The sequence below is a fragment of the Copadichromis virginalis genome, linkage group LG23 (assembly GCF_057382275.1).
Source record: "Copadichromis virginalis isolate Kocher_CV1m ecotype Utaka linkage group LG23, C_Virginalis_male_GT1.1, whole genome shotgun sequence".
In the NCBI taxonomy this organism is placed as follows: Eukaryota; Metazoa; Chordata; class Actinopteri; order Cichliformes; family Cichlidae; genus Copadichromis; species Copadichromis virginalis.
Genome location: NC_140639.1, coordinates 47,868,617 through 47,882,039, shown reverse-complemented (window position 1 = coordinate 47,882,039; position 13,423 = coordinate 47,868,617). Strand labels below are relative to the sequence as shown.

At 43.5% G+C, this 13,423-nt stretch overlaps 1 protein-coding gene across 1 annotated transcript in view; it reads right to left on the bottom strand.

The window, feature by feature from the left end:
* Nucleotides 1-785: 785 nt before the first annotated feature.
* The window catches only part of LOC146681974 (protein NLRC3-like), a 37,387-nt gene continuing 24,749 nt past the window's right edge, over nt 786-13,423 (bottom strand). Inside the window, exons 8-9 of the mRNA XM_085448508.1 lie at nt 11,338-11,517; nt 786-1,002 (exon numbers count right to left, since the gene is read on the bottom strand). Coding sequence (XP_085304634.1) covers nt 786-1,002; nt 11,338-11,517 — 397 coding nt within the window. The remainder of the gene's footprint in view (nt 1,003-11,337; nt 11,518-13,423) is intronic.

Sequence of the window (13,423 nt, the reverse complement as noted above, 5' to 3'; positions counted from 1 at the left end):
AGTGTACTCCAAGAACAGCTTCAAACATCTGTTTCTGCATCATTCACTGTTTATTAGCCACCAGTCTGCTGTTGTGTTCAGTGCTGTCGGCCTCTGACAGTAAAGCCTCATTTCTGCTGTTCCATGGAAACTTTTTAAAATGATGACAGATTACAAACTCTCAGCTGTGTCTGTAATCAAACCTCTGTAACTTTGCTTCACTTCAGCAGCATCAGCTCATGTTCACATGTTGCTTCATGGTTTGCTTCAGTTTTTGATCGACTGCAGAATATTTTGAAGGTTATCTGCTATAAAAAGCCAGAAGAGGAAAATCTGCTTCATGTGTTTCTGTTTGATCCTCAGTGACTTTGACACAAAGGCCTCTGCTGTGATGATCACACCTCTGATCAAGTCTCACAGTGTCACAACTGATAAATGATCAGAGTTAGAATATTTCTGACTGTCTGCTGTGTGCCGTGACCTTTGACCTGCTAAAGACAGTCAGCTGTGGATTATTCATTGTTGTGTCTGATACTTAGAACTGTGAGGAAGAAGCTACACAGTTAATCAGGGTCCCCTCTCTCTGAATCAGGAAAGGTGGGCAGGCCGCGTGTGGGCCGCGGGCCATACGTTGAGTATCACTGTTTGAAATGTGAACATTGTTCTGCTGCAGTCAATGGACTAAACCAGAGAAGAAGAAAACAGACTTTACCATGAAGATCCTCAGTGTGGATCAGTATAATATCAGCCTGATGTCTGCAGTTTAGTGTCAGCACAACTTTCACATCATATTCATCTCAGCACAACTAAAACATGCTGACTGACCTCAGAGTTTCAAGTTTACATCCTGGACTCTCCAGGAAACCACACAGATGCTTCACTCCTGGATCCTGCAGGTTGTTCTTAGTCGGCGACCAGGAGGAGTCATTACTCAGGTCCAGCTGTCTCAGATGGGAGGGGTTGGACTTCAGTGCTGCTGCCAGATAATCACAGCTGATCTTTGACAAACCACAGTTCTTCAATCTGTATAAAGAATGAAAGATGTAAGTTTATTAGACAAAGTGCTTGAAATCATTCAGTGTTTCATCATCTGTTCAGAGCTGAAGAAGGTTCAGAATGTAGAAGTTTAGAAAATGGAAACTCCAAACAGCTGAAGCCAACAGGAAGCAGCTTCAAACAAACACAACAAGAGAAAAAACTCTGAATGTTTCACATTAAAGTCGTACATTTCTCATAAAAACAGGACAAAGACTTGAAAAAGTCGTGTTTTTCCTTCCAGGAACCACATGGCTTCACTTTTAAAGGTGAAGTGTGACAGAAATGGACATATTTGAAGTCCAACACCTTTTTCCAGTCACATTATTAAAGCAGACAAACTACAAGCTCATTTTCATTCCAACAAGTCATCTTCTGACCTGGACTAACAACACTGGTCTCTATGTGCAGCTGGCTGTGAGACCAGTGCTCAGGGAGCGTCTACAAAGTGCAACACTGAAAGAACATCACACACTCATTTGCTTCCAGCACTTTCACACAAACATCTACTGTCATTATTGTCACCAAACTCTGTGGATCCTTTATTGCAAATTCAAATGGGATCAAATGGTCAGACAAAAGAGGGTTATGAGGAAATATGATGAAATGTTGTGTATTAGCAGCAAGTTATTGAATCATTTTCCTCAGAAACCAAACAAAATGATTGACAAACATGTTTTTACAAACTCAGTGTTGGACTTGGATCAGCAGGATAAGCTGATGTTTAAAGGCATTTGAGTCTCGCTGTATGAGAGTCCAGTTCTTACTCAATATTTATGGATGATGTTCTTTCAGTGTTGCACTTTGTTTGGCACAAAATGAAATTATTTGGCCTCTCAGATGCTTTTAGAGATTCCCAAATGACTGATGATGACATCTCTGGGGTCTGATTGATAGAAAAAAAATGTCTTTGAGACCTTTTGTAACTGACAAACTCTTCATCTGCTAACAACACTGAGTTGAATCTCCATGGCTGATAGTTGGAGCAGGCATCAGGAATACACATTGAAAAAGCAAGAGGAGAAATCACCAGAGTCTTATAATCACATTCTGTAACTAAAGGGAGACGTTTTTCTATACAAATATATGTTTTATGGACATTAGAAAAAAAAAAGAGTATTGACGTGAAGCAGGATTATGAAATCTCCATACATCAGCCAGCCCATAATTATCAAGAAAGCTCTGAATGACGCATGCTGAGTTTGGACTAAGTGTACTTTTGTGTGAACTGTGGTCCATAGCAGATAATGAGCAGTTTAGGTCTCCCTCAAAGATGATATTGTGTGATGACATATTGGGGAGCCGCGCAAAGACATTAGTGAAAAATCTGTGATCGTCCCAATTAGAGGCGTAGATATTTGCTAAGATCAAAGGAAAACCATAAACTATATTTTCTGCACTTAAAATCCTGTAATTTTCTCATAAATCGACAGTGCGCCTTATGGATGAATTCTGGTTGTGCTTACTGACCTCGAACCGATTTTATGTGCTACACGGCGCTCAGAAACCTTTCAAAAGATGTTTTGGTACGACTTTGCTCAGCTACGAGGCCGCACCGCTTGATGGATTGTTGGAGCATTACAGCTACGAGGAGCCTCGCGGAGTGATACGTACTCTGCTTCAACGTAATATTACTGTATTGAGTGTGTATAAGGACCATAAATGGCACCTGTAAGAGACACGGTTACAAAGAGGGTTTCAAACTCCAGGCTGTCAGTCACGCAGTAGAACCTGGGAACAGAGCAGCTGCTTGTTATTATGCTCAGCGTCTGTTTACATTTTGACTGCACGATTGTGAGCTTTTTGTTATGCACAAAAACAACATTGTTTTCTTTTATTTATGGAGCATTATTATTTAATAAATGCTGATCATTTATTTCTGAGTAATTGTTTCATGTACATCTACGCTGTATGTTAATAAATGTGCCTGTGTGAGATTTGGGACACAGCTTTGACTAAGAACTCTCTTTTTGTTCGAACTTTCTGGCTTCAAAAATATCGAGATATATATCGTATATCGCCATCCAGCTAAAGAATATCGAGATATGAATTTAGGGTCATATCGCCCAGTCGTAATATTGCAATAGGTTGTCCGTTAAACTCAAGCGGGGCTTGGGCCCTGGCACGGCGTAGCCACACAATCCTGGTAGTAGTGACGCTCGGCTATGACGGCGTGCGGGTTACCAGCTGGCTTTCTCAGGATAGGGCTCCTGTGTGAGCGGTCGACAATAACGTCTTTATCCATACCCAGCACTTCACGTAGTAGCACGGATACGGCCGTGGAGGAGCTCGAGTCCAGGCCCTCTGGGATCCCTATGATGTGGATGTTAGCTCTCCGCTTCCTGCCTTCATCACATTTATCCTTCAGGTCAGACAGCTCCTCCTTCATACTCTCTACTGTAGACTGCAGGGTGGTCACCTCATCGCTCCACATTGACAGCCCATCCTCAGCTTCTTTCACTGTAACCTTTACTCCATCAACTTCGCCGCACGTCGCCGCCATGCTGTTAGCGATCTCATTTCTCAGTCCTTGCACGTCAGCCCTTATATTGTCAAAATCTTCTTTCAATGCATTTCTGACTTCTTCTTTTAACAGCGTACTAATGTCCTCTTTAATGGATTGAAGAAGCTCCAGTTTTAGAGCAGTAGGATCCACATCACGCGCGTCTGTTGAGTCTGCTCTTCAGCGGCCGTAGAGCTGGACGCTGCCCTTTGGCCATCATCGATACTCTCGCCCGAGATCGCACCGGGGCTAAAATATTCACCTGCTCAGCTGTTTTTGATCAGTTTGAGCCTGTGTGGTTTGATCAGGTGGAGGAACGATGTGATGCTATAAAGACATCATCTTGTCCAAATGAAGTTGTTCCAACACGTGTTTAAAAAGATTTTAAAGGTTGTTGGTTCCGACATCTTAGCGATTTTTAACAGCAGTCTTAGTTCAGGTGTTGTACAGCCTGTTTTAAACATGCTGTTGTACAGCCTGTACTAAAAACCTGATCTGGATCCTCTGTCCGCTCAAATTTCAGGCCTATTTCAAAGCTTCCCTTCCTGTCGAAGATTTTGTAAAAGATTATATTTGTTCAGCTGCAATCTGTTGTAAAGGTTTCAGTCTGGTTTTAAAGCTCTTCACAGCACTGAAACTGCCCTTTGAAAAGTTCTTAATGATCTTTTATCAGCCACTGATCAGGAGACTCCGCTGTGCTTTTGGATCTGACCGCTGCCTTGACCACAGCATCTTGACCTCACCATTGGAGCATGGCGGCATCAAGGGCGCTCTATTAGACTGGTTCAGCTCTTTTATTAAATCGCATTATTACATTTGGGGCTTATATTTGACGGCAATTTGAAAAACAGCTGAGCTCAGTTGTACAGCGGTCTTTCTTCAAACTGAGGCTTTTATCTAAGGTGAGATCATTTCTATCTTTTAAAAACCTTGAACGGGCGATCCACGTTTTCATGACGTCCCAGCTGGATTATTGTAACTCCTTATATGTTGGAGTTAGTGGGACCTGCCTGGCAAGACTGCAGCTGGTCCAGAAAGCTGCAGCTCGTCTTCTGACACAAGCTCAAAGACATTTATCGTCCCAACAACCACATATACGCTGGTCCCTCGCTGTAACACAGTTCACCTTTGGCGGCCTCGCTGTTTCGCTGATCTTTTTTGTGCAATTTTGCATGTTTTTGTTTTTTACAGCGCATTGTGTTCTGCGTCCTGATTGGCTGTAGACCATTGTCAGCCAATCTCGTGCCGTGTCTCCTGTACAGTACAGAATGTGTTCAAATTTACAGCAGTGTGACTCTGCAGTGCTGCACTGTATGTTTGTACGTTTTGTCCCCAACAAACAACAATGATGACGAGACGTTTTGCACCTGTGGTAGCAGCCAAAGGCAGAGGAAGATGCTGACCATCATAGTTTCAACAAGGAGGCAAAAAGGTTGTAACTGTCCACAACAAGAACATCGTAAGGATGGAGTCAGCTTTGGCTTTGTGGCTCAGTGACCGCAGGAAAAAGAACATCGTGCTGGACACCAACATTATCTGCAGAAAAACTCAAAAGCTTTATGAAACTTTACCTGACAGCGAGGAGCCCAGGCCATGGACGAGTGCTCCTCACACAGAAGCTCATTTAATGCCAGCAAAGGCTGATTTGACACATTTCAGAAACACTTTGCTTTCATTCTTTAATAATGAACTTATTTTTCTATGAAGGTTTGAACTTTGTTTAAACAAGAGAGAAAAGTGTGAAAATGTTCATGCCTGTCTGAGAAAAGTGTAGAAAGTGTGCAGTGAGGGTTTAACTGCCTTAAAACTTCTATAATACTTGTAAAACATAAAGCTGCTACTTCATTCTGAGACTTATTTTTAGAACGTAACTCGATAAACGAGCGACCGCAGTACTGTATTGTGTTTATTTTGAAAACTCTCAACAGGATCTTCAGATTTATTTTGAAAGCTTTATCTGGAAAACACAAACACATAAGCAGGAAACAAAGAGCGTGATATGAAACGATAGACGTTTTCATATGGTCATCATATATACATCGTTCTATCGAACAGCCCCAGCTCCTGCTGTCAGTCTCTGTAAATCTGCTCTGAAAACACATTTGTATTCACTGGCTTTTAATACAGCATGAGAGTTATTTGATATTTGATGTGTGATATTAATATTAGGAGTTATTTTAATCGTTATTTTGGATTCTTGTACAGCACTGTGGTCAACGCTGCTGCTGTAATTAATGTGCTATAAACACATAAACAATCTGCAGTTAAACATCCAAAACTAAAGATGTGATCGCTGCCTTTAGAAAATGTGCTGATGCACAAGATATCAGCTCCATTAAGGTGGAATGTGGCCGTGTTAGAAACATGTTGGAAGAAGTTTGAAGCTGAAACTGTGAAGCTGAGAGTGAAAGAGCTCCAGCGTCTGTCACAGGAAACTTTCTTATTTCCACACTGATGAAAGCATCAAGCTTTGATTTCCTGCTGCTTTTATTGAGTCACACTGTGAAACTGAGCCACAGCTGAACCAGCATCCCTGTACAGCAGACACTTACAGCGCTTGGCTGCTTCCATTGGACCCTCTGCACAGAGCTTCAGTTTCCTCTTCTGGTCCCAAAGTGCAGAACAACAAGGTTTCAAACAGCTTCGTTCCAGCAGCATCAGCCACAGACATGCAGAGAGAATCCTTTGGTTGTGTTGTGTGTTTGCATATCTGCTGTGTTGCTTTGTGAGGATGGATCATCTCCTGCAGCTCCAGATAAACAAGCTGGACCTGAACCTGGTAGCTTCACTTAGAAGACACTTGTGACGGGAACGTGTGAGAAGTTTTGTGCAGACAAGTTTGGATTTAGAGTGTGGGACGAGCTCTCCACAGTCTTTGTGGAGATCCACATTCTGCATACTGCCTGTGAGAAGCTGCAGACATTTGTCCTCCAAATCCACTGAGCAGCTGCTTGTGGTGGTATTAGCTTCATGTGTGCGTGTTAGCATGAAGCCTCAGTCACACTCTGCTGTGGACACGGTCACGGACAGCTGGACGCCTGATGGACGAGTCGTCCTTCCAGTTAAACTTCTTTGAGCATGAGAAGAGCATGAGAAGCTCAGTGGACACTGTTCAGGGTTTTAACTCTCGCTTTCACTTCAGCTTCACCAACAACAGCACAAGCAGAGCAGCCCACTGCCTGCATGGCTGGGACAGCGCCCCCTGGTGACTGTAAACCACTACAACATGTAGACGGCCGTCTGCAGGCTGGATGTAGCACCACCGCAGAGACGTGCTGCAGCTCTGTTTAGTTACCCAGCTGACAGCAGAGGCTGTAGTTTACTGTTACCAACATGGAAAACTGAAGCTTCACCAGCTGGAGCTACAGAGCTGGAGAACAAAGGAGACTGAGAGGCCAGAATGATGTGGGAGGAAACATCAAGAGCCTGTTTGAAAGGAGACACATGTGGATGCTGTGCCAGTCTGTGGTCTGTCAGAAGTCAGCTGAGTCACACTGCAAGAAGCTGCAGAATCTCAGAGGAGGAGATTTGGAAGTGTTTGTGGGACAAACTGGACTCAAAGAAAGAAGATGTTTGTGAAGTCTTTGGTGGAGGTGAGCAGTGTGAAGCAGAACACGTGCAGATGAATCAGGAGGTCAGCATCAGTGTCTCCTTGTGGTGGACGGTAAAAGAATCAGAGCCAACGCTCCCGTCCACCCTCGGCATGAAGCAGTGCTGTTTCTGAAACAGGAGGACAAGTCCAGAGAAGACAGAGGAAGCAAAGATGAGGGTGGGACAGGACAGCAGGACTTCCTTCACACCTGCAGCTCCATCACACTGCTGTAGCTCCTCTTCATCACACATGTACCTGCAGCCTGTCTTCGAGTCCAGGAGTCACCTCCACACAGTGTAGAAGCCTCCTGTGCAGACCATGGAGTCCAGCCTCTGTCAGGGAAGTCGGCACTAAAGCCTGAAAGACTTCAATCTGTCTCTGCTCCACCCGAGAAAGACCAGCACCGTACTTGTTGTGCATTCAAGGAGGGAACATCAGCGCTGCATCGTGGGAACAACACCGCAGGAACAAAGACACAGCACGGCCGATGAAGGACGAGGACAAAGGAAAGGTGAGTGAGAAGACCTGGTGGTGTGGACGGACCTGCAGGGGCTCCAAGACTGAGGAGCAGAGACGTCCATGTACCAGCTGAGGATGCTGCAGTGATCCAGGGAGCTCGGTCCAATCTGAGGCCGTGTGAACTACGTGGACCACAGTTTCTTCACAGACTTCAGCCACGTGAACATCTGGAGATCCAACAGTGCACGAGCTGTGAGCCATCAGCTGTTTCTCTCATCAGCTGCTGTAATGAGAGCTGCTGGAATCATCTCGAGCAGCAGGAAATCACTGATGTTGTTTCTAAACAAAGATATGGGACTGAGCTCCGCTGAGCTCCTTCTACTTTCATCCAGATAGAAACTGCTACAGTCTGCTGATTATTGCTTTGCCTCCATCACACGAGCTCTTTATCCTGTTCTTCACTCTCATTGGTTCTTTGTCTGCTTGTTTTTACAACAGTAGTCTTCTGATTGGTCAAAGGAGACAATCAGCTGTGACTAAATGTAGCTCCTACAGCAGTGATGGGAATAACTACTGAAGCTAATCCAGTATCAAAGCTCAGGAATCAGCAGCTCCCACCTCGTTTTCTTTCAACAACTATTTTTAGCTGCTGTGTTTTTGTGTTTCTGCAGACCTCAGACATCCTGCTGCTCTGGACAACTTTTTCATTCTTTTGTATCATTATTTTGCTTTTCTTTTATTATTATGTTATATGTATTAATATGTGAAACACTTATTCTTTGTGTTTTTGCTTTGCTCCTGTCAAACTGCTTTAATAAAATCTGCTGCAGTCTAAACTGTGGACGTTCCCTTTTTAACCCTTTGTGAAACAATAAAGGTTTAAATCTGAGTATTCATCTATGTTAGTGTTTAATGGGTCTAATAGGTTGCTTTGGCCTTTCCCAGTAATATCTTCCCTTGCAGTCTGTGGTCCAGGCTTCTAAAACCATCCCAGGTTAACAAGAACTACAATCTAGAGGAGAGCTGCCATAACAGGTGTGACTGATGAGATCTGACCTGCAAGGTTACTCAGGTTTGTTTGTATCAGGACAAGCAGGGAAGCCGCCTGGACGTCAAAGTAGTTAGAGCTGGGCGAGTGTCCTCACCCACATCGGCTTCACAACTCTGCATCATCTACTGAGTAAGACTCAGAGCATCAGAGATTAGAAGGTCTACAAAGAGCTGAACCAGACTTCCTGTATAAAGGTTTTAGTTCCACAGATCGACAGTGTCAGCACAACTAAAACGTGGAGACAGACCTCAGAGTTTCAATTTGATGTTGTGGATTCTCCAGAAGAACACACAGCTGCTTCACTCCTGAATCCTGAAGCTTGTGGGAGCTCAGGTCCACCTCTCTGGGATACGAAGGGTTGAGCTTCAGCACTGCTTCCAGATAATCACAGCTGATCTTTGACAAATCACAGCCCCACAATCTGTATAGAGAATGAAAGATGTAAGTTTATTAGACAAAGTGCTTGAAATCATTCAGTGTTTCATCATCTGTTCAGAGCTGAAGAAGGTTCAGAATGTAGAAGTTTAGAAAATGGAAACTCCAAACAGCTGAAGCCAACAGGAAGCAGCTTCAAACAAACACAACAAGAGAAAAAACTCTGAATGTTTCACATTAAAGTCGTACATTTCTAACAAGAGTGTTTTAAAGACAGCGTCACTGATGATCATCTTCTGCCCAGTAAAACTTTGGTTTTCCACATGTGAGTGTTAATGATGCACAAAGACTGTGAGTGCAAAGAGGGAGCGAGGAGGATGACAGAGAGATGGTACAGGAGCATCAAGAACCCGGCGAGGAAATGAGCAGAAGGACTTTGGAGCCTGTTGGATTGAAGCTTTCACAGAGACGTGTTTGACTGGACACCACCAGGACAGACTTTTAATCCCAGGATTTGGATGAGCTTTCTGTCTTTATGGTCACAAATGATGCTGTAACTCTGTGAATGTCCTGGAACTGTCAGCAGTATGGTTACGTCCTTTTGACCTGAGTTTCCACAGCTCTTATAACAGCAGTGTACATTCAGACTGAGACACGCTTCAGTCTGTATGGACCTGTTTCTGTAGCTGCCACCATCATTCTACGGTCGTGTCCAAATTCATGGGCTGCATCCTCCCGAGGACCCGGCCTTTGCGGTCTACGTGGGCTGGGTCCTCAGAAGGTCGGGTAGGCTGGAAATAAACGGCTGGGGAAATTGGACGGTCTAGCCTTCTGATTAGCGTCACCGCTGTCTCGGTGGAGTTTAATAAACTCAGCCGTCTGCTCCTTGCTATCTAAAATATAACAGGACACTGGCGTAAATTCTCGACCGTCTCATACTTCTGTTTAATCAGTTTTCTGTTTGACGTTTAGTCAGCTCTGTAAAGACCAAGGAGGAACCCACCTGGGGGATTAATAAAGTTTTATTTTATCTAATCTAATAACTTTAATCTCAGCCAAACCGATTTACTCACGAACAAACAAAACACTGAAAAAAGCCAAACAATAACATTTTGAGGTTGTCTAAGTGACTTATATATCACGTTTAACCTGAGTAGCGAAAGTCCGCGGTGATCTGAAAATGATGTGCCGGGAGTTGTGCCGTTCTCGGCGGCTTCAGTGACCCTCGAGCTCCCGGCGAGCTATCGAGCTGGTGGGTAGCAGACGTCTCCGAAAACGTCGAAGCACTTTTGCAAATATGCGGTATCTTGATAAACCGAGCAGATATTTGATGTTTACACAGCTACTTTCTCGCCTGAAAATATGTTAAAAGTTTATTTTGTGACCGAAAAAGATTAGTATGAGTCATTTTAAAACTTAGTAGCGGCCGCCATTGTTGGAAACTGGAGTTTGGCTGGGCCGCGCTATGAATTCTGGGATATGGTAGGCCACGAAGGACACACCCGACCCATCCTTCAAATTCGGGGAAAAGGAGGACGCATTTGTTGGCTGCATTCGGAGGAGTCTACGAATTTGGACAGCCTTCGACGTGTCGCTGTGACGTAATCGGTCTACAAATGCGGCCTCAGGAGGATGCAGCCCATGAATTTGGACACGACCTACATGTTTGTACATCAGCTTATCAAATACTGTCTGCTGTCTTCATTTATTACTCTTCACCTGCTTCACTGTCACTGTGTGGGCGGAGCTGTCTGAGCCCTGCCCACACAGACACAGCTCCTCTATGGAGCAAAACTTCTGCTTCATCTCCGCCTCTTTTCTTCATCCTCCACCTCTCTTTTCTCTTCTTCGGTGTTCTGCAGCCACAGAGCCTCACAGCCGTTAGCACGCCCATACCTGAGCAGCTAGCATTACCCAGCATGCCGTGCAGCAGTGTCAGTTTGTAAATGTGCAAGAATTCCTGCTCCAAACTGTTTCACAGAGTGCTGTGTGCCGTGACCTTTGACCTGCTAAAGACAGTCAGCTGTGGATTATTCATTGTTGTGTCTGATACTTAGAACTGTGAGGAAGAAGCTACACAGTTAATCAGGGTCCCCTCTCTCTGAATCAGGAAAGGTGGGCAGGCCGCGTGTGGGCCGCGGGCCATACGTTGAGTATCACTGTTTGAAATGTGAACATTGTTCTGCTGCAGTCAATGGACTAAACCAGAGAAGAAGAAAACAGACTTTACCATGAAGATCCTCAGTGTGGATCAGTATAATATCAGCCTGATGTCTGCAGTTTAGTGTCAGCACAACTTTCACATCATATTCATCTCAGCACAACTAAAACATGCTGACTGACCTCAGAGTTTCAAATCGACATCGTGGATTCTCCAGGAAACCACACAGATGCTTCACTCCTGGATCCTGCAGGTTGCTGTAGGTTCCACTCAGCACCAGCTCTCTCAGATGGGAGGGGTTGGACTTCAGTGCTGCTGCCAGATAATCACAGCTGATCTCTGACAAATCACAGCCCTTCAATCTGTATAAAGAATGAAAGATGTAAGTTTATTAGACAAAGTGCTTGAAATCATTCAGTGTTTCATCATCTGTTCAGAGCTGAAGAAGGTTCAGAATGTAGAAGTTTAGAAAATGGAAACTCCAAACAGCTGAAGCCAACAGGAAGCAGCTTCAAACAAACACAACAAGAGAAAAAACTCTGAATGTTTCACATTAAAGTCGTACATTTCTCATAAAAACAGGACAAAGACTTGAAAAAGTCGTGTTTTTCCTTCCAGGAACCACATGGCTTCACTTTTAAAGGTGAAGTGTGACAGAAATGGACATATTTGAAGTCCAACACCTTTTTCCAGTCACATTATTAAAGCAGACAAACTACAAGCTCATTTTCATTCCAACAAGTCATCTTCTGACCTGGACTAACAACACTGGTCTCTATGTGCAGCTGGCTGTGAGACCAGTGCTCAGGGAGCGTCTACAAAGTGCAACACTGAAAGAACATCACACACTCATTTGCTTCCAGCACTTTCACACAAACATCTACTGTCATTATTGTCACCAAACTCTGTGGATCCTTTATTGCAAATTCAAATGGGATCAAATGGTCAGACAAAAGAGGGTTATGAGGAAATATGATGAAATGTTGTGTATTAGCAGCAAGTTATTGAATCATTTTCCTCAGAAACCAAACAAAATGATTGACAAACATGTTTTTACAAACTCAGTGTTGGACTTGGATCAGCAGGATAAGCTGATGTTTAAAGGCATTTGAGTCTCGCTGTATGAGAGTCCAGTTATTACTCAATATTTATGGATGATGTTCTTTCAGTGTTGCACTTTGTAGACGCTCCCTGAGCCTCACAGCCAGCTACACATGGACCAGCTGACATTACCCAGCATTAGAGGCGGCTGTAAAAAATTCATGTTCCCATTTAAATGGTTTTAATTTGAATAAAACGATGTTGATTCATTCAATCCTGAATCGATGTTTAATATAAATGTATTTTGCCAGAATCTCAGGTTAAAGCTCACAAACTATTTCAACAAGCAGCAAACAGATAAAACAGTAAATGAGAGCAGCTAAACACACAAAGATGGAAACACAGAGCGTGGATCGTTCACTCGACGGCACGTACACGGACACGCCGTCGGGGCTGAAAGTGGACAGCTCACAGATCCTGAAGCTGCAGGTTTCATCTGTCTCCAACCAAAACTGAGTGAAGCAGCAGCAAAAGAATAGAATAGAATAGAATAGAATTCAACTTTATTGTCATTGCACATGCACAGGTACAGGGCAACGAAATGCAGTTTGCATCCATCCAGAAGTGCTTTAGTGATATAGATATATTACAATATATATTAGCAATAATATAGATATGTGAGTATATTACAGAAATGGGTCTATTATGGTATGTTATAATGTACACGGTATGAAGTATGTTGTGAATATTCTATAACTATAAGTATGTACAGGCTGTAGTGAGTACAAGCTATGTACAGGCTATGAACAGGATATAAATATGAAAAACTATACAGAATATGAAATAAATAACTTTACAGAATCTGAGATATACAGCTATACAGAAATGGGAACTATGCAAGTTGTAAACAGTTGTAGGATTAAAGATTATCGAATGTACAGAATGATTATTTACACAGAGCTATACAGTAGTGCAGTTAAGATAAGTGAGGGTGTAGATAGTTTCTACAGAGGCTATATAAAGTGCTAGTGGTTGTGAGTGGTGGTTCAGTCCATGTTATTATTGTGTTTGAGGGTACAGTTGTCCATTGTGGGTGTGTGTATGTTCAGTCCATGAGTTTAACGTGGGTCAGATGTCAGGAGGCAGAGTTCAGGAGTCTGACAGCTGTGGGGAAGAAGCTGTTCCGGTACCTGGTGGTCTTAGTCCGGAGGCTCCTGTGGCGCCTCC